Source organism: Strix uralensis, chromosome 7 (genome assembly GCF_047716275.1).
Source record: "Strix uralensis isolate ZFMK-TIS-50842 chromosome 7, bStrUra1, whole genome shotgun sequence".
In the NCBI taxonomy this organism is placed as follows: Eukaryota; Metazoa; Chordata; class Aves; order Strigiformes; family Strigidae; genus Strix; species Strix uralensis.
Window position 1 is genome coordinate 22,187,257 of NC_133978.1, and position 18,252 is coordinate 22,205,508.

Here is an 18,252-nt window from a genome sequence, read left to right on the forward strand (position 1 = left end):
TCCAGATGGGAATTTCTGATCACTAGAATATTCAAAAAGAGTGATTTCCTAGGAAAAGTGTCCCCCCTCTAACTTTAAAAAAAAAAAAAACAAAAAAAAAAACCCCACAACCTCTTAGGTTCAATGATGAGTATAATACCCAACTGTGAAGCTGGGGTGCCTGGCTTCCCAGTGAAACTGCATGGGTTATTTTTAGACAGGGTAAATCACACTCAACAAGGGCATGCTACAGACTCAACAACAAAAAAGGGACCTTTGTGACAGTCCCAGAAGGGTCTGAATTCCATTTTGTGACCACGAAGAGGCAATTATGCAAGCAGTGCATCCCCTTAAACTGTCCCTTCACATACAGCTCAGGATGGCAATATGATCATTCTCACAACAAACCAGAAAGTCACACACAGGCGCACGGATCACCAAGTCCAGCAGACCAACAGCTGCACTGATGAGTGAACAGAAATGTGTAGTATGTCTGCAAAAAACTGCCCCTCTTGATGAAGGCAGACTTTTATCACCCAGATAACTGTCTTCTGTAATACAAGAGGACTCTTCTGACACTAGAATGCTTCCCCACGCCCACCCTTTATAACATTTTTATTACATCCTAAGCTCTGAGCTACCAATTAAATTTTTCTACCACAAAGTTTAAGGGTCAGCTACAGAAGCCTAGACTAGCTTTACATGTTCTGAATTACATAGGGTCACAGTACTTGCTACGTTTCTACATACACAACAATAGTCCTCTCCAAGATACTTCCAGTTTCTTAAGAGTCCCAGGTGGTAAACATGAATTACTAAAACTCAACAGCAAATGCCTGATAATTATACTAACCTCGAGGGAGGAATGCTCTGGAACAGACTGGCTACAGGAAGGCCATAAAACTTGCCTCCCTCTGACTAAGAGAGAGAAAATGGGCAGTTGATGATGAGAAATAACAGCTTTTCCATCAGCACGTGTTCCTTACCTCTGCCCCAGGCAGGTACTGACTCTGCTTTCCCTCCACTTATGTATGCGCCAACAAAAAGCTTATATTCCTTCATTAAAACATGCCCTGCTACACATACTGAGTTCTGCAAACCACACAAGCACACATACAATTGTAAAGGAACTAATTACTGCTTTTGGGGACTAAATTATCTTCAGTAAAATAAAGCCAGTGAGGCAGCCTAAAGTTTCCCTGCTAAACAGCCTCCCTTCTTTGCTAGTTAGCTCCTGTCTTTCCACAGGAGCAGACTTTCATGCGGTCTCTAACATATTTTTGCACATGTAAATTGCTGCAGATGTAGTAAAAACATTGCAAAATTTTTGAGAGCTGAAAAACTTGGCTTGAAATTCTTAGACTTGACAGCAAGATCCTTCAGGCTGTAATCCTGAACAGCTGGAGTCATCCTATTTAATACAAAAAGGCAGTGACTGCATCTTGCCTGGTTTTATGAACCTATTAGTTCATTAGGCATTTTCCTCTTAGCTACTTTGTCCTGTGAGACCTGGCCAATTTCTAGTCCTTTCCTCCAGCCACAGTGCTCTCTGTCCCTGTCCAGCTGCAGGGGAAAGGCAGGTGTTTGCTAGAGCTGAAGCAGCTGAAATTGCTCAACAGCTGGCATGAAGAACAGGTCTTCCTGGATGTCCCTCATGTCAACAGCTGAAGGCTCTGTCAGAACAGTTTTACTGATAAGAGAGGGAAAGCCATCTCTTTCCCCAGGCAGAAGGTAAAAATGTGCAGATACACATTTCCAAGTTTTGCAGCCTGGTCTCTTTTGTTTATTACTCTGTATCCCTATAACAAGGCTTGCCAGGGCAGCTCTGCAGAATTAAATGCAAGGCACATACCCTCACTGCCCTCCCATTCTGCATCAGTAAGGCATCTAAAAAAAACCCAAAAAACAACCAAATAAGCCATGAACTACCATCATTCACAGACCTTTTCCAACACACCATGCTAGCACACAAGGCGGATGCAAGCTTTTCTCCCACTCTGTAATGTTAGGTGGGAACAGAAACCGCTACACGGCCTGAGTCTCCTTCCAGATTCATGTACCAAGGCACTACAATGCAAGAGGCAGAAAAGCTGCAGAGGCTGACAAGCCGTCACCACAGGAAATCATAAAATAAAGCAGGAAGGTAGCAAGTGAAATTCCTACCTTAACAGCTGGCCCACTAGAAGAGATCACAGTTCAGATAAATTTTTGAGACATTACTCTAACAAGAAAAAAGAGGCAACAAATGTAGCCTAAAGCTGTGCTATACACGCCCTACAGTCATATGTGCTTTTGGTACCATGTTTGGGAGACTGATTGGAAACTGAGGTGTGCAAATGCTACCAGAGTTTTAATAATTGAAGGAGTAAAATATTAACACCTGAACACACACAAAAAAGCTGAGAACTCATCTATTTGTAAGAAATGGACTACAGCCCTTCTTCAGTGTGAAATACCAGTGCTGCAGAGCCCAGGCCAATGATGATTCTTCAGTATTATAACATGGTGTGCAATTTTGCATATGTCTGTATATTAAAACACATCTAATTCCTTTTAAGCAATTATATTTCATGTGCATATTTCCAAGTACTTGCCTGAAAGTCATTCTAATAATCACAGTCATAAAACTTAATATACTAACTCACACAAATGAATAAATATGACTTCCTAGTTATTAACTTTCTGCTTCCTACAGCCCCTGCCCTCACATGCATCTCTCCTGAAAACTGGAAGGAATTTTTCTGAGCACAGGTCTTAAGTACAGCACCAGCAGTTACAATTGTGCAAGTAAACATCAGAGTGGGCAAATAACTACACAGTTCATGTATCTGCTGTACAAGCAGCACCCTGCTGCTACTTTGAGTCAGTGGCTGGCCATACGAGCAAAGAACAACTATATCAAAAATCAAAAGTAAGGTTTCCAAAAGTTCTGCACAAAAGGGCTGCTGAAAAAGTTATAGCTGAGATGCAGACCCACCACCACCAAAAAAAGAACAACCTGGAGAATAGTCAAGACTAGTTTCTTGAAGAATGCTTCTGTTGCGAAAAGCATCAAGAAGCCCTCCATTTCAGACTGATCTGGTATAAATCTTGGCACCTGCACAGACCAACAAGAGTTCCGTGTTGAGGCCTGACCACCCTGAGTCTGAATCCTTCTCCTCCAAGATGTTTGCTTTACTATTTCTCACAGGACACTGACAAAGAGCAGACTTTGGCATTACATGTGCAGTTCTAATTTCCAGTGAAAACATAGAATATGAAATACTGGAATTCGCTGTCTGAAGGAAATCCCATTTTTTTGATCAGAAAGATAAAACTTGGATTCAGAGAACAGTGAGGAAAGAGCAGAACAAAATCTGCTGTCCCCCAAACCCAAACTCCAGGTCTGAGAACCTGTTACACTTGGTAGCCCACACCACCCATGTTCAAGCAGAGGTAATGCTGATAGACGACTTCCTTGTCCCCCCTGCAGATGACATTACCTTTTGATACTAGTCTCATACTCAGTCCTCTGTTTGCTCAGTTCTGTCTTTAGCTCCACCACCAAGCTCTGTAGGGCCCTAGAGCATTTGACAGAGTCTCTGGAAGCTGCAGCCAGGTTGCTCTGTTGGCTGCTGCTGCTGCATGCTTCAAGCCTGTCGATGCTGTTCTCCAGATCTACAGTCTTGACCTCACTCTGAGATGGTGAGCCCTGAGTTATCCACTCAGATTTGAGAGAGCTTAAAGCAGAAGAGTCACTGGCCCGGCAGGCTGGGCAGCTGCTGACTGAGTCCATCACAGAGATTTCACATGATGATGTAGACCATGTGGTGCTGGCCATACTGTGTGTGCTAAGGGAGAGGCTGGGTGAAGGGACGTTGTCGTAAGTAGAGAGTCTCTGGGAAGAACACGAGTCTTTAACTCGTTCCCCAGAGGCTGTGCGGCGATGGCCTCGGAGGGAGTACAGTCCATTCATCAACCAGTTCCCACTGGAGGAGAGGTTGGGGATATCTAAGGACGAGCTGCCCAGCTTTGGACTCACAGACCGTGCTCCCTGCTGGCGGAAGGAGTATTTCCACGGAGGCAGTGTCTGCACTCTTTTACTGGGGCTGGTGGCAGGCTGAGTCAATTTGCAACTGTGCTCTGGAGTGTTTTTCATCGCAGGTCCAGGACTGGCCTCTAGTGCCACACTAGAAGGCAAATCAGCGGGGCTGGGAACACTGTTCTCCGACCTGCTGTCCTCCCCATCCTCCTCGGAGATCCACTCCACAGTACTGCGCTGACGCACAGGTCTGATTTCCAGCTGGCTCCCTGGCACATCTGCCTGAGGAACAGCAAATATTCGCCCCTGTTCACTTATCAGCACTGTCATCAGGTGCTGAACTAGTGAGGTGCCTGTGGGGAGAAGACAAAGGCAAGCAGTTGGTGAGACATGAAGACCTCAAACACTCACCCCCCTGTCTGAGATGCCCTGTGAGCTCCTTGTGAGACAGGCCTATGGCCACCATGCACCACAATGAGTCTGCCCAAGCAACTGCTCTGTGCCTTTCTGTACAGGACTGCAAGGGACAGAAATCGTTCTGTTCACTAGAAATGGGGACTGTGAAGGATGCAGGTGTCAGTCCAGCTCATGAATGTAGCTGTCTAGCAGAGTACAAATGATCACTAGCAATGATTAATAAATTGGCCTGCTTAAGGACACCTTTGAGGATGACAGCAGAGGAGAACACCTGGAAAACGGGGCATGTCTGTACCACACCAAGGCATGTGGTTCAGAGCCAGCATCAATCTCAGTGTTTGCATCCATGCAGGACAGCAGAGCCCTGTGCAGAGATGCCTGTTGGATCCTGAACACACTAACCTATTTGCTGGGATGGAGCACCTCTCTGTCCAGCTTCCAGAACCAGACGGTTTCCACAACTGCATTGCACCCAGTTTCATAGTCTTAAAAGGCCCAGAGCTAGTGTTTATTGAAGAAGCAGAAATTTCAGCTCAGGCCTTCTGCTGCATTCAGTATATAGAGAAACGCAGAAAGTATGACTGCAGAAAATATACAGCAAGTACAAAAAGTACTTGCAATTATTTAAATCCACAGAAATGAGTTGTCATTGCTTTCCAGTAGTGGAATAGACCATTATGAAGTAATAGAGAACATCACTTAACCAAACCTAGTATAAAGCACTTTCTACAAAAGAGGAAAACCTTAACAAGAGAATATGTAATTCTACCTTTAAGTATCATCTGAAATAGAGAATAAGATTAACATACTGAGGGGTTCAAGAGAAGAGCCTGAATTTATTAAATTATTAATGAGGTTTTGGCCTCAGCAAGAGGTACTGAGCTCACCTACAACTTCTACTTTATGTCTGTGAATGCAGGGAGAGAAACCTCTGTGGAGATAAGGGCATTCCTAACAATTTAGCTGACAAACTTCAGATATTTCTATTTGAAATTCATGGTTTAAATTGGAAGAGCGACACAGAGTGCTTTTTGTTAAGCACTGGCAGCAGTGTTACTCTGTATCAGTTGATCTAGCAGATCCATCTTGCCCTGAAGCTAAAAAAAATTTATTGAGTCTTTCCATTCCTCTGTTATTTCTATTTAACCAGTCTTCTATCCTCAACTAACAATAAAACAAAACATTTCCATTGCTGCTGCTTACGAGTAAAATTATTTAGTCTAAAAATCCAGTCACCGGATCCCCATTTTTCTACAGTTCAGGTCTGTGGTAATACAGAATTCCAGGTCAGGTCATTGTAGTGTTTTCATACAACTATGGGAGAGTGCATGAGACCACAGCATCTGTAGCACTCTGAACCTACACACAGTACAAGCACCTCTGCCATCAGCTGAAATGCATAATGAAATGCCTGAGGTGAACTGAATCCAAACTTGTCACCTGTACCAACTGAAAAAAACCCCGTGTTGTTGGCCAAGGCTTTAAGAGTCTTGCCAACGCTGGCCAGCTGGCCACTAGGGGAAGTCACAGCATCACACAACAGACTGAGGTTTCAGCTACCTCCACACCTTTGTAATATGAATAACCCAGCATCTGCTCCTGCCCTCCCTTTTTCTCCTGCCCACATTTTTGTACCTTCCCCGCTTTGATAGGAAGGTCTCAAATCTACCCTTAATAATATGGCACACATCTCTGTGGCATGCTTTGAGTCCCTGAACAACTATAGCATGTCAGGCCATGCTCTGAAGTTGGCCTGTTACAGCAATCTATTATTGTTATTATTATTGCCATCTGTGGGGCACACATCTGCAGTGCCTTTCAGAGGTCACTTGTGCAGAGCTAAAGGCACTGCTGCTGCTAAGGTGTGATAATGCTGGCATTCTATGAAGGATTTCCATCACTTAGAGCACCACATCACCTGCCCCCTACAGCTAGGGAGCAGTGCCAGGGCTGAGTTCAGGCATCAGGGGCACAGCATCTCCATCTGTGCCTAATGCTGGATGAATCCATCAATTCTTTCTGCAGACTTACCAAGATCCCACAAAACTTGATGCAAAGACCCTATTAAGGCTTGCACCACAGTAGTGCTCCAGTGCCACCTGGGAGAGGGGCTGTGTTCCAGCCCTTGGTGTCAGCCAGCCAGAGATCATGCCCTGTGCATTTCCTGACCCATATGGAGGTAGATAATTTTCAAGCTTCAGATTTTTACATCCAAAATTAACAGTGATTTTCAACTTATTCCTTAGGTTCTGTGAAGTTCTGACCCATACAAGGCCTACTTAGAAGACAACAATTCTAAGACACCTAGTTATAGCCACTGTGGTACAGCAAAAACCACAGTACCTCTTTCACTGTGGTCTGGATGTCCTTTACAGGAAGCTGTCTAACCACCACAATGCACCAATACTAAATGATAGCAGTTTGATACTAAAACACGGTTCCTCTGAGGAACATCTGAGCTTTCATTTTAGCAGTAGGTTCAGAGAGTTTCACATAACAACTTACAATAAGGAAGAGACATCGCCATGTGGTGGAGAGGAGAGACACTCCCAGGCTAGTAGTGAGTGGGATAACAGAGGCTGACTGGTACATCCCCTCACAGGCAAGGGATTGCTTGACTTGTTGCTGACTGTGCAGCCAAGTGGTACAGCTACCAATGAATGTATGATTTTCAGCATACTCTTGCAGCTCCAAAATACAGGTGGGTTATCTCACAAGAGTAGTACCTACCTTCCATCATAGTCACTGGATCTTCCATTTTAGGCCGCAATATATTTGGTCCAAATACTGTAGCCAGGTTCTGGACACTCATCTTGTTAATGCTGGAGTGAGCCTGAACTTCATCAAGGAACCTTGAAAGCCCCCCCAGAAAAATCAAAGGAGGAGAGGAATAATAGGTCAGTCACTTCTCAGACTGTAGGCATTCTGGGGCAGGAAGAGTTTTGTCCTGTGTTTATACAACCCTGATACCTGAAATTCTTCTAGGGACTAGTGCAGCTTAGATACTCAGTAATAACCCCAGATCCCTCCTATTGTTTGAACAAGAGAGGACAGGGTGGCTTCTGTCAAAAGTACCAGCCTACCAGGGATCCAACCTTCTACTCGATGTGAAAGGACAGATTTTCACATTTTTATGGGAATTCTCCGGTTACACAGATTGACTTCTGCAGTTTTCATTACAGATATAACAGAAGTAAAAATAAATTTCACTCATCTCCTCATCCTAGAGCTAGCAGCCTGTGGAAAGAGCTTTGTGGCTTCAATCTAACAAAATACAGATAAAGAGGTAGCCCAAATGCTTCTTATGAATGCATCAGTTGGGCAAACACCAACACAAGAAAAAGACTATGCAAGCCAGAAACAGCGCATGAAGAAATCCAGACAGACTGGCTATCCATATGTACAAGCTGGAAATCAGCAGTAAGTTTCTAACAGTTGATGTTTTTGTAATTTGGAACAGCCTCCCAATAGGAGTTGTAGCAAGAGAAAGGCTGTAACAAACACCTAAATAGGTTGTACATAATTAGCCAAGTTGTAAAAAGGACTATATAACATGCAAACCTACAATAGCAGGAAATAGGACTCAGTAGCCTCAAAAGTGAACAGTCTCACTCTGTACTCCATTTCCTAAACTATTGTTAATTTTTGGATGATTGGATGGGTTTTGGCAGGGGAAAAGCTGCCTTGTCATTCTGCATTACTTGGCAAATTTTTGAATGCTTCTACTTGGCAACATGACTTTTCTAGGCCCTCCCATTTCTTCTGTGACTTTGCCCTGTGGCAGACACTATGCTGAGACTCAAGAATCCTCAGTTTTCTTCACTAAGTCAGAAGCAAATTCTATTTGCCTTTCCTTTCCTCAGTCCTTTAGAAACATGTATTCCCCTGCCTCAGCCATTCATGTTTTGAGGTGCTCAGATATTACAAATGGCTATAGAAGCACACAGTGAGGCAAAATAAATTTTTTAAAACATTCAACAAATACATTTCAGAAACGCTATTTGTCTGTACACTTGGGAAAGGCTTGACATCTCTTGAATAAGACATGGGCTACGCATCAGTGTTTGTGTCTACTATCTGCTTCAGATGTGCAAACCCCACTGGTCATAAAGGGGCTAACTACCACAGAGACTAGAATATAACATAATGTTCACCACATTGTATCTAGGGTAACAGTCCATTCCAGCTCCCAAAACATATTCCAGCCCACTTTGCAAAAATTGGGACAGTCAGCCGAGAGATGAGGGGAGACAAGGCTGTGGAGCTCCTGGTACTCCAAGAAGGAGCCACTCCCAACTGCACTTCCAAACCAGAGCTGAGGCCAGACTGGCTATTCTAACTGCATCTGCTACTCAGCTTGTGTCATAAATCTTCCAAGTGTGCAGTACCTGGAAAAAATCCCTTTCTTTACTGGTCTTTAAGTGCTTCCGAAATAAACAATATAATAGGCTAGTATCATTCATGCCTGCTGTATCATTCAAGGCTGTGGGTGACACCAAGGTTGATGCTCTTGGATAAACCAAGAGCTTCCTTCAGGCAGGCTGCATGTTCACCTCCACGATTTTACAGGAGCAGTAACTTACATGTAAGTGATTGAACATTCATACTTTCAGAATAAATTATTTGCATATAAGCCTCACAAAACTTAGTGACTTTTCCAAGTGTTAATTAATTTCACTTACTTGCATATGTATTTGAGGAGGTTGTAGTTGGCTTGGGGCAAATTCTTCACCTGTTTAACCAGTTCCTGGGTACCCTGAGGGACAGGAAAAACAAAAAGGAGAGCTGTTAATGTAAATGATGCAAAGCAGACCTGACTTTTCTTCAATACTACAAAGTGCTCTTTCCGGAGTCCAAACCATGAACAACAGATGATAGCACAAGGGGGCTTTGCTTTAAAATATGTGTCATTCAGTGTCTTGTGCCTTACCAAAAACCCAGTGTCCAGAACTTGATTCAGTTCTCAGAATCAGTGGAAATCCTCCTGTCAACTTTAATGCTTGATGTAGAAGCCTGAATTAGTGAGGCCTACTAGTCTTCGAAGCCTGCCCACTAGCATTGGTATAAATGTACCAGCAAATGTACCTTTTCAGCACCTGGCCTATTTGAAACTTCAAGGCATTGAGTGTGGTACAAATACATTGCAGTAGTGCTCAACTGAGCAGAGGAGGGTTTTTTCTTTAAAACGTTGAATGACATTCCAGTTCAACTATCTCCTTTTTAATAACTTCCATTTGCGGTCATTCTGAGCTGTGACATACTTCCTCATAAAATTTTTGTCTTTACATTAAAACATATGATGAGACATCTGCTGGAGAAATGACTTAAAACCCTGAAGCTACTTAAATCATCTAATGTAAACCTCTGACTCAGAAGGCTATTGTCCTTCCATAGTCCCAAGCACAATTTGCTCATTCCTTTCTAACTAATGATGAAGAAATTCCAGAAGCAGCTGCTTCCAAGTCGAAGAAATGCAGTTGGACATAAATTTAAAACTTTCTTTGATTTATTAAGGACCATTAGGAAGGCAATTTTGTTGGTCAGCCTCTTGCAAGATCTTCCCGGTTTCTCTGGTCCAGACAAGTCAGAAAGATCCAGAGAGAAAGCAGTCTGTATTCCTGCCTCCATCCTTAACGTCCTGAATGTATAGACACTTTTTTATTCCATATGTCCCAGCACAAAAAAGTCCTCTAATAAAAAAATAAAACTTAAAAAAGAATTCTTAAAAGCAATAAGTCCTTTTTTATTCCTTAGCTTATTATGCCAGTTTAACAGTGACAACAATAGAGACACCAATAAAAGACCAGTCACTTTTGAAAATCTCAATCTTCTTTTTTAAACTTCTGAAAACATTTGAATCAAGGACAGCTGCTACTGATGTGAAGGTTAAGGTCAGTTGTTCAGGTCATCCAGCTTTCAAGTGGGGAGTTTCAACTAGAAAAAAGTGAGCTAACAGACCTAATTCCCTCTTGAATTTTGCTCTGTAACCCAATTTATTTCAAACACAGAAATCAGGATGGTATTTGGCACTGTATTTCAAGTGCTCTGAATTAAAATACCATGGCTCCACTGGATGCAAAAGGGAGCTTTGGAACAGAAACTGCAGGCAGTTGTGAACAGCTGGAAACATGACCTAAAGGTAAAAGATGCTACCTGAAAGAAAATAGGTTCTAAAAACTTATCCATGCTCTGTTGCAAGGAACCACAAACGTGGTATTACACTGAGTATCATACGCTTGCCAGGTTAAAAAAAGCTTTCTCTCCTGCTGAAGCATTTATCAGCTCTGTCACAGATTCGTACCCACCAACCACCTGACCAACAGATGGCAGAAGGCTGAGCCTAGTAACACCACAGCAAAAGTATAAAGGAAAATGCAAGCTAGGAACTGCTGTTATTAACAAATAGCATTGATCTTGCTTATGGCTGCAGCCTAGCATGCAATAGAGGCACTGCACTGCCATTCATCGTAGTATTTTGCAGTAATAACTCTTCCTCCTTGAAAATGCTGCAAGTCTAATATACTACAGATGCATGTTTTCCAAGGTGTGATCTCAAAACCAAGGATTTTGCAGTATGAGTAACAGATCAGCACCAGTTAAGAGCCTCTAGTTGGACTGGAAAACTAGCAACACTTCAGATGTTCACCCAAATTCAGACCCCTCTTTAAAAACTCAAAGCCACATGCTTAGCCCACTAAACTGCTATGTGCATCTCTACAGTACAGGCAGCAGAGAAGGCTAAAATACTACCATGTCAGGTCAGCTCAGATTCAAATGAGTTTTTAGAGATTTGAAGATCTTTCATTCATCATTACTCTACATTTGTTTTTCATTTTTAATCTTTCCTCCCAATCAGCTGGGATCAGAATAAAATCTTTTTTAACACTGCAGTCCTGCTGGGATACCTGGAGGCCTCAGGACAACCCAAGGTCTCTGCTACATTTCTGTTTGCATCCCAACAGAAATTAGTTGGGTCCAGAATGAAGATGAACAGCAATCTGAATGAAAAATTGAAAGTTTAGGGCAGTGCTGGAGTATTTTTTGCTGCAGATAGAGATTTGGCTAAGCTAACATCATTATAACTCCTATCTATGGTCACAATGTAGCAGCATGAGGTGCCAATAATTTTATCTGAACAGCTATTTTGTCTTAAGTAATTAATTGGCGGGGGGGCGGGGTTGTGTGTGTATACAAAACTAAAGAAAATCATATTTTGAGTCCAAAAGTCTCATTCAAAACTTCCAAGTGAAAAATGAATACAAAATAGTACTTCAAATTAAAACATTAAATTGCATTTTGTTTCCAAATACTTTTTCAAAATGAAACTTTTGATTTTGAAATTCCATGCTTATCATTTTGTGCTAAAAAATTATGGTTTCAATGAAACTACATTTTTTGAGCAGGGGGATTTTCCATGTTGGAGGCGAGTCAGGCCCTACAGGCTAGGTACGACTTTGTGCTACATTCTGCTCCACATGCTACTGTGCACGTACAACCTCTCCACCCTTGGTGTGTGCACTCCACCTTACTTTCTGAAAAAGTAAACAGCCCTTGTTGAGGTTCCAGATTTTCCTGACACACACACAAAAAAAAGCTTATGTTTACAACACCAGTTTAACAAGACAACTTTGTGCTATCAGCAGTACTGTATTTTGTAAGCTTTCATTTTGGCTATCTAGCACTCCTCATCGCTTCTCTAATCCAAAGAGAATACTGCACTACAAGTCATATGAGTCTGGCCTTGCTCCCACAAAACCAACACAGATGTTGCTTCCCAAACTGCTGCAGCCTGTGCAGGCAAAATCAGGCAAACTACATAGTTAATAAGCTGAGCAGTGATATACAATTATGTTTGCCCAACTTGGCAGTGTCTCTACTCTTGTGCAATAGTGCTTAATGGGTCCAAAACTTCCCAGTCTGTACATATTATGACCAAAACGAAACCAGCTCCACTGCCTTAAGAATGCTGCTGTTTCTTGTGAAATCAACCATTGTGCTGTCTGTAACATAGCATCCTGCAGAGATACCCAAGTTGAGTGAGGATAATGCAGAAAATTACCAAGTTCTGGAGCTAGTAGACACATACCTGTACCTATTGAAAGACAACGCTAGTGTACTGACACACTGATGTGGCTGTGTCCAGAATGCAAATGCATATCTGTGTATGGTAATATGCTGTTGTGCACAGAAATTTACTTTCTCAGAGTTGCCTAGAGAATAGATCATGTGATTAGAGATACTAGCAAACTTGCTTTTTATCCATAAAAACCTGATATTAACAGATATGCTACATTTGATGCATGCATGCATCCTCCTATGGACATCATGAAGGACTGAATCTCCCCAGAGCCTTCTGCCACTTGAACTAAAGGTGAACCCCAGGCTCTCAGTAAAGTTTTTACAATCCCCACCAGAGACAAAGATGTGAGCACACTCTTGAGGCCACACACAGAAAAGGGATAGAACTGTGGACTGCAACTTTTAAGTCCTCAGGCCTTTACTTCTTTAGCTGACACTAGTAACAACCCTTGAGGCTTCTTTAAACATCTGTTTTAAAAGGTGGCACAGTTCCACCCACATTAGACCAGATCCAACGTGCCTCTGGAGTCAGCAAAGAACTCAGACATCACCACAAGAGGAACAATATGGATGAAACAATCAATCATATTGTAAATTATCCTGCTCCTCCCAAGCACTGAATCAAAATTTCCATGATTGCCACAGACTTGGAGGTTTTTGTCAGCCCCTTCCCTTGCCTGGAAATCAAAGAGAGGAACATCGTAAGAAGGTTCTGGAAAAGTATTCATAGCATTATTTCCCCCATTTTGGGATAATATCATAGCCTGCCCTTTTGTAGTGCCTCTCCTTTAAGAAATACAAAGACCACTGCACTGATCAACATCTCATCCACCAAAAACATTGGGAAGCAGAACATGTAGTTCATAGGAAACTGAAAACACAGAAAAAGCGAGTGATTTCATACAGCTTGCTAGAGTCAACAGCAAGGCCGGGAAAGGAACCCAGTCTCCTACCTTGCATCTCTTGCTGATTATGCTACAGAACAGCTTTGTTCAAAGAAAGAAACACCAGGCTACAAGACTGCATTCAAACAAGCTCCTATTTTAAGCAGGAGTCTGTGATATTAATGCCCAATTCATGGCTTCAGGAAAATTCAGAGGAAGGTTCCCAGGAACTTCATTGATTTAAATCAGGACTGAAGAGTGATGAGAAGAAAGCTGCACTACATTGAATCTTGGGAACAACCTTCGAGGTAGAAGGAGGCAGATTAGAAGGATCACTGACCTCTCCCTCATCTTTTGAGAGTAGCTGTCCACAAGAAAGAAAGTCTTCATATTTGGCAAAGGGGATGACAGGCTCTGGCAGCTCTCGAAGGTAAAGCTTCAGGAGGGACGCCACAGTGTGAACATCCGTGTTGCTGCAATAGAGAAGAGGGAAGGAAATTTAGAAACCCACACTACCCCAAGCTTGATGCCTTTCATTGGGGGTGCACCTAAGTCCCTTTTAGGGACAGGGACAAAGTAGGCAATTGGAAGGAAGCTGTTCTGCCATGTGTTTGTACTAGGCGGGAGGGTCTACCTGGGAACAAGGGAAATCTCCAATTTTCTCAAAATATAAATACATCTTGGGCAATACGGGCAGTGGAAGGGATATGTCCGTGATACTGCTTAAGAGGTAGGGTGGTGCTGCAGCTCCTCAGCCGATGTGGATCAGGAACGTGAGCAATGCAGTCCAGGCAAGTGCACAGTGATCACATAGCACTGACAATAGAGCTCTGCATCCTCATGCAGTCAAACATAACCTCTGATCCTCTCACTGATCCCTCCTGCCTGATACTTTTCCCAGCCAGCACCCACCTGTGTCTGATGGGCCAGGCTCCCAAGTGTCCTGGTCAATCATTCAGAAAAAAATGGAGGAAGCTGTATTTCCTCTAGGCCCTCTATTGCCACTTGGCATGGCTGCCCAGCTTGTGGGTCACATCTCCTCCCCCACGCTTGGGTATCTGGAATTTCCTAGTCCGTCTGTTATGCTGGGATATCAGCTTTTCTTTTCTTTCCCACTCCAGGAACTTCTCTTTCCTCTTCTCTGTCCTCTGCTTTAAGTTGGAGTTGAGGTGTCAGATTCCATGATTAAGATGAACCTGTTCTTCCCTTTCCATTTCCCATCCAGCTTTTGATGTATGGCAATACCTCTCCCTCACTCCAAGTCCCCTGTTGTACAACTTTTGTTAATTTTTGCAGATGACCTCCTCAAAGGTTTTAACTGTTGGAAGTCTAAACAGATTCTGTCACCAGCTCCCCACTACTCACCACTGCCCTCACAGTCTTTGAAGAACTCTGAGAAAAACACATCAGTAACCATGGGGCAATAAAGCTTCAAATTCTCACCTCTATCTAAAAGCAGAATCTCTTCCACTTAGTATGTTTTTAAGCATTTTTGGAACACACCGCTAAAACAAACAGGAAAAATGACAATAGGAATCTACCAGCAGCTATCACTCGCTACTAATCCTGATAAAGCTATTCCTATTAAACAGCTCCATCATATTTGAGAATACCACAGTTTCACATAATGTTTTTCTTCAGTTGGTTATAAATGCTTTACAAATGAGGTCAGTACCATTATTCTTTTTTTAGTGTGCAGTTTCAGGCATGGATGGTGGATATGACTATCACTCAGAAGCAGAGCTCAGAATACAGCTTCAGGTCTGCTGACTGCAGCTATCATTTCATTCACAAGGCCGTGTGAAATCCAGCCAAACTTTCAGTGGCGTGGAAGTGCAATAGGAGCAGACTGCGTAGGTGCTTCCAAAACAGCAACACCTGGCCTTTCATAAGTATATATATATGCATTTGAAACCCAAATTTGAAAAGCAAGCCTTTTAAAAATAAATATTTTAATTGTCAGTCATCACAGAGATCCAATCCACCATGGGGCAGGCAGGCTCCAGCATTTGGAAGATCACTGTAGATACAAAAGACATCTAAAAGCACTGACTGCAACCAGGGGAGCGGGGGGGAAATGGATATTCCTTTCACTGCACCCGATTTGGAAACAGGCATATGGATTTCACACTTGCAGAAAATCTTTGCTGCTGCCTAGGTGTCCTAGGCCATACATGGATGGTTTTAGTTACACATAAAGAAAATTATGCTTCCTAGGAGGAGAAGCATTTCACTTAGGCAGGGTGGAACTGCCTCTCCCTTGTTACTATCTGTAACTATACATATCAAAGACCAGAGAGCTGGGCCTTCAAGTCACAGTGGACATGGTGGAAAGAGCAAAAAGCAATGACTGGGGGGCCCTCAACTGTCACACTACTCAGGTCCACCTAGACTTGCCTCCTTTAATGCTGTACTAAACCTTCAGTTATCACATTTCAAATCAACTACCCAAAAGGCAGGCATTCCTTCATGGAGATCTTTATTGCCTCTGTCAAAGGTGAGATTTAGCACTGATCTATTTAGTCAGTGCAAATGCCTATGGAAATAAAGGTGCTTTCTGCTTTAAAAATGCTGGGGGTGGGGCAAGACTTGGTTTAGCCTCATGACAATAAAGTTAGTATGGATTAGACTAAGGTAAAACATGAAAGTGAAACTGTCATTCCTAATTAATTACTTCCATAGATACTTCTGTTCCAGAATATGAGCGTTTTCCAAAATAACTTTGTTCACATGAATTAAGATCATTCTAATTCTGAACTAGAACACCCAGACATTCAGTTGAAAATACAAAGATTTTGTTTAAGAAAAGATGAAGTGAGACAGTTTGATGATTTCAAACTTTATTTTTTCATGAAAATATCTCTAAATATTTGACACTTCCATTTAGGGAGCAAGTACTGGCTGTGGTTAAGAATCAAAGAAAGAAGGATGGGTGGTCTGGGAAGCTGAGGGGAGGGAAGAATTAGAAGAATGTTCCCAATAAATTCTAAGGATATTCTTCCCAGGATGAGACCAAACACCATGCTGCCCATGCAGGAGAGCGCTAGCTCTTCCTGCAGCAGTAGGCAGGGGTGCTATTGGCAATGTTGAGACTGGCTGCAGGTCCAGGGAAAGTGATCCCCTACGTTAATGTTCTGGCAATATACCAGATGCTGCCTGCATCACCTGGGAAAGTGGTGCTAGTGACTTCCAGCAAGAAATGGAGCCAGGTTCCAAGTCAAGATCCCAGATCTGATCCCAATTCTGGACCTCTGATAGAGATTCAGCCAGATCTACACAATGGCCTAGGATCCAAATATCCCTGGAGGGTCAAGGCCCATTTCTCAAAGCACTGTTGAGGTTAGAACAATGCTGACCTTCACTCTGGGCAGCATGTACATATGAGAGAGGAAAGGAAATGCTAGTTACAGAGTATGGACAGGATTTGGCTGTAAGGGCCCTGAGAGCATCCACCTTCCTGATGATTTGACTGCCTGGGCTCAGGGCCAACACAGAGAGAGCGCAGCTGAGAGCTGCCCTCCTTCCCTTGCTGATCTTGGACAGAGTACTCTGAGCCAGGGTTGACACTCTTCCCGTGGGAGCCAACATTAAGCTGAGCATCTACTGTTTATTCTGTGTCTAAGCTACAACTCCCACTGCCTCACAGCCATGTCTGTGCCTGGCTACAGACCCTGTTGATCTGGACCTAGACCCTGACTGACAGGACAGATTACCTAGCATGATCTTGGACCTGCCTTGTCACTATGGACTTGCTTGGTGATCACTGGACTGTGTCACTGCCCCTGCCAGCCTTGTTACCCCATTTGGCTCCTGGCTTACCTTGCTTTGTGGACCAGGTGGCCCTTGCTGTTCCCTGACATTGGCATGGTCAGTAGGATAAAAAAGCAGCTAGCATGTCTTTGTACCAGGCAAGATACTACATCAACATTTTTATACTGGGGAAAAAACCTGCAAAATTGCCATTTTATTTCAGAAACATTTGACTCAAGTTTTGTTGAAAATCAAAAAATATATTCAGTTTTTAAACAAATGTTCCATCTCAGCTGCTGAAATTGTGGAGCAAAAAAAAAAAAATTTTGGCCAAGAATTCTTCTGGGGTCAGAAAGTGCTTTGTTCTGACATGCTGACCAATTCTATACGTTGCATGCATGACAGCCAGGGAAGATGTGCGAGATGGTGGTGACTATTCTGAAACCTGGTGACAAAAGAAGGGGAAGAGGTGAGATACTGCCCCGGGGCAGATCTGCTGTGGTTTAGGCAAGGGAGAATGCAACATCTGAAAGCAGTGAAACACCCAGTTCACCTCTGTCATATCCATTTCTACAGTGGGATCCCACCAACTGCTGAGTATGCCACACCCGAATCTAGCAACGCATTTCATTCAACATGTGCTTAAACTGAAACACTGGAGTAGCCCCATCTAGATTAATGGGCTCAATTTCTCCCTCTGCTCAAGCACTTAACTGAAGGAAGGCCTCCATACCCAACACCATGCAGGAGAAAGCCCCAGCAGCCTTTAAATGAAAAGAACGATGGTGCAGAAAGAACATGTAAACTAGGATAGCCACTGCAAGGCCGCTCCTGCCAGATTTTACATGCCATAGATAAACCAGACTGCATTTGGCCATGTCAACTTACCTATCAAAAAGGGGCTTCTCTCCACAGTCAAAAGAATCCTGCAGATCCTTGACAAGGTTGGCTTGGCCAGGCATCCGAAAGAGGCCCTCCTCTGTAAGGCCTCGCTCCCGAATAAAATCCACACACTGTTCCACCAGCAGTGGGGCCAAGCGCTGGCCATACTTCCTTTCGTACTGTACGGTGTCCTCCAGTCGCTGTCCAAAGATCCCTGCCAACAGAGAGCAAGAGACACAT

The 18,252-nt window shown here is 43.1% G+C and overlaps 1 protein-coding gene across 1 annotated transcript in view; it reads right to left on the reverse strand.

Moving 5' to 3' along the window:
* Positions 1-18,252, reverse strand: part of ARHGAP22 (Rho GTPase activating protein 22) — a 132,193-nt gene that overhangs the window by 1,204 nt on the left and 112,737 nt on the right. Inside the window, exons 4-8 of the mRNA XM_074874009.1 lie at positions 18,019-18,226; positions 13,721-13,853; positions 9,100-9,173; positions 7,148-7,269; positions 3,462-4,353 (exon numbers count right to left, since the gene is read on the reverse strand). Of these exons, the coding sequence (XP_074730110.1) occupies positions 3,462-4,353; positions 7,148-7,269; positions 9,100-9,173; positions 13,721-13,853; positions 18,019-18,226 (1,429 nt within the window). The remainder of the gene's footprint in view (positions 1-3,461; positions 4,354-7,147; positions 7,270-9,099; positions 9,174-13,720; positions 13,854-18,018; positions 18,227-18,252) is intronic.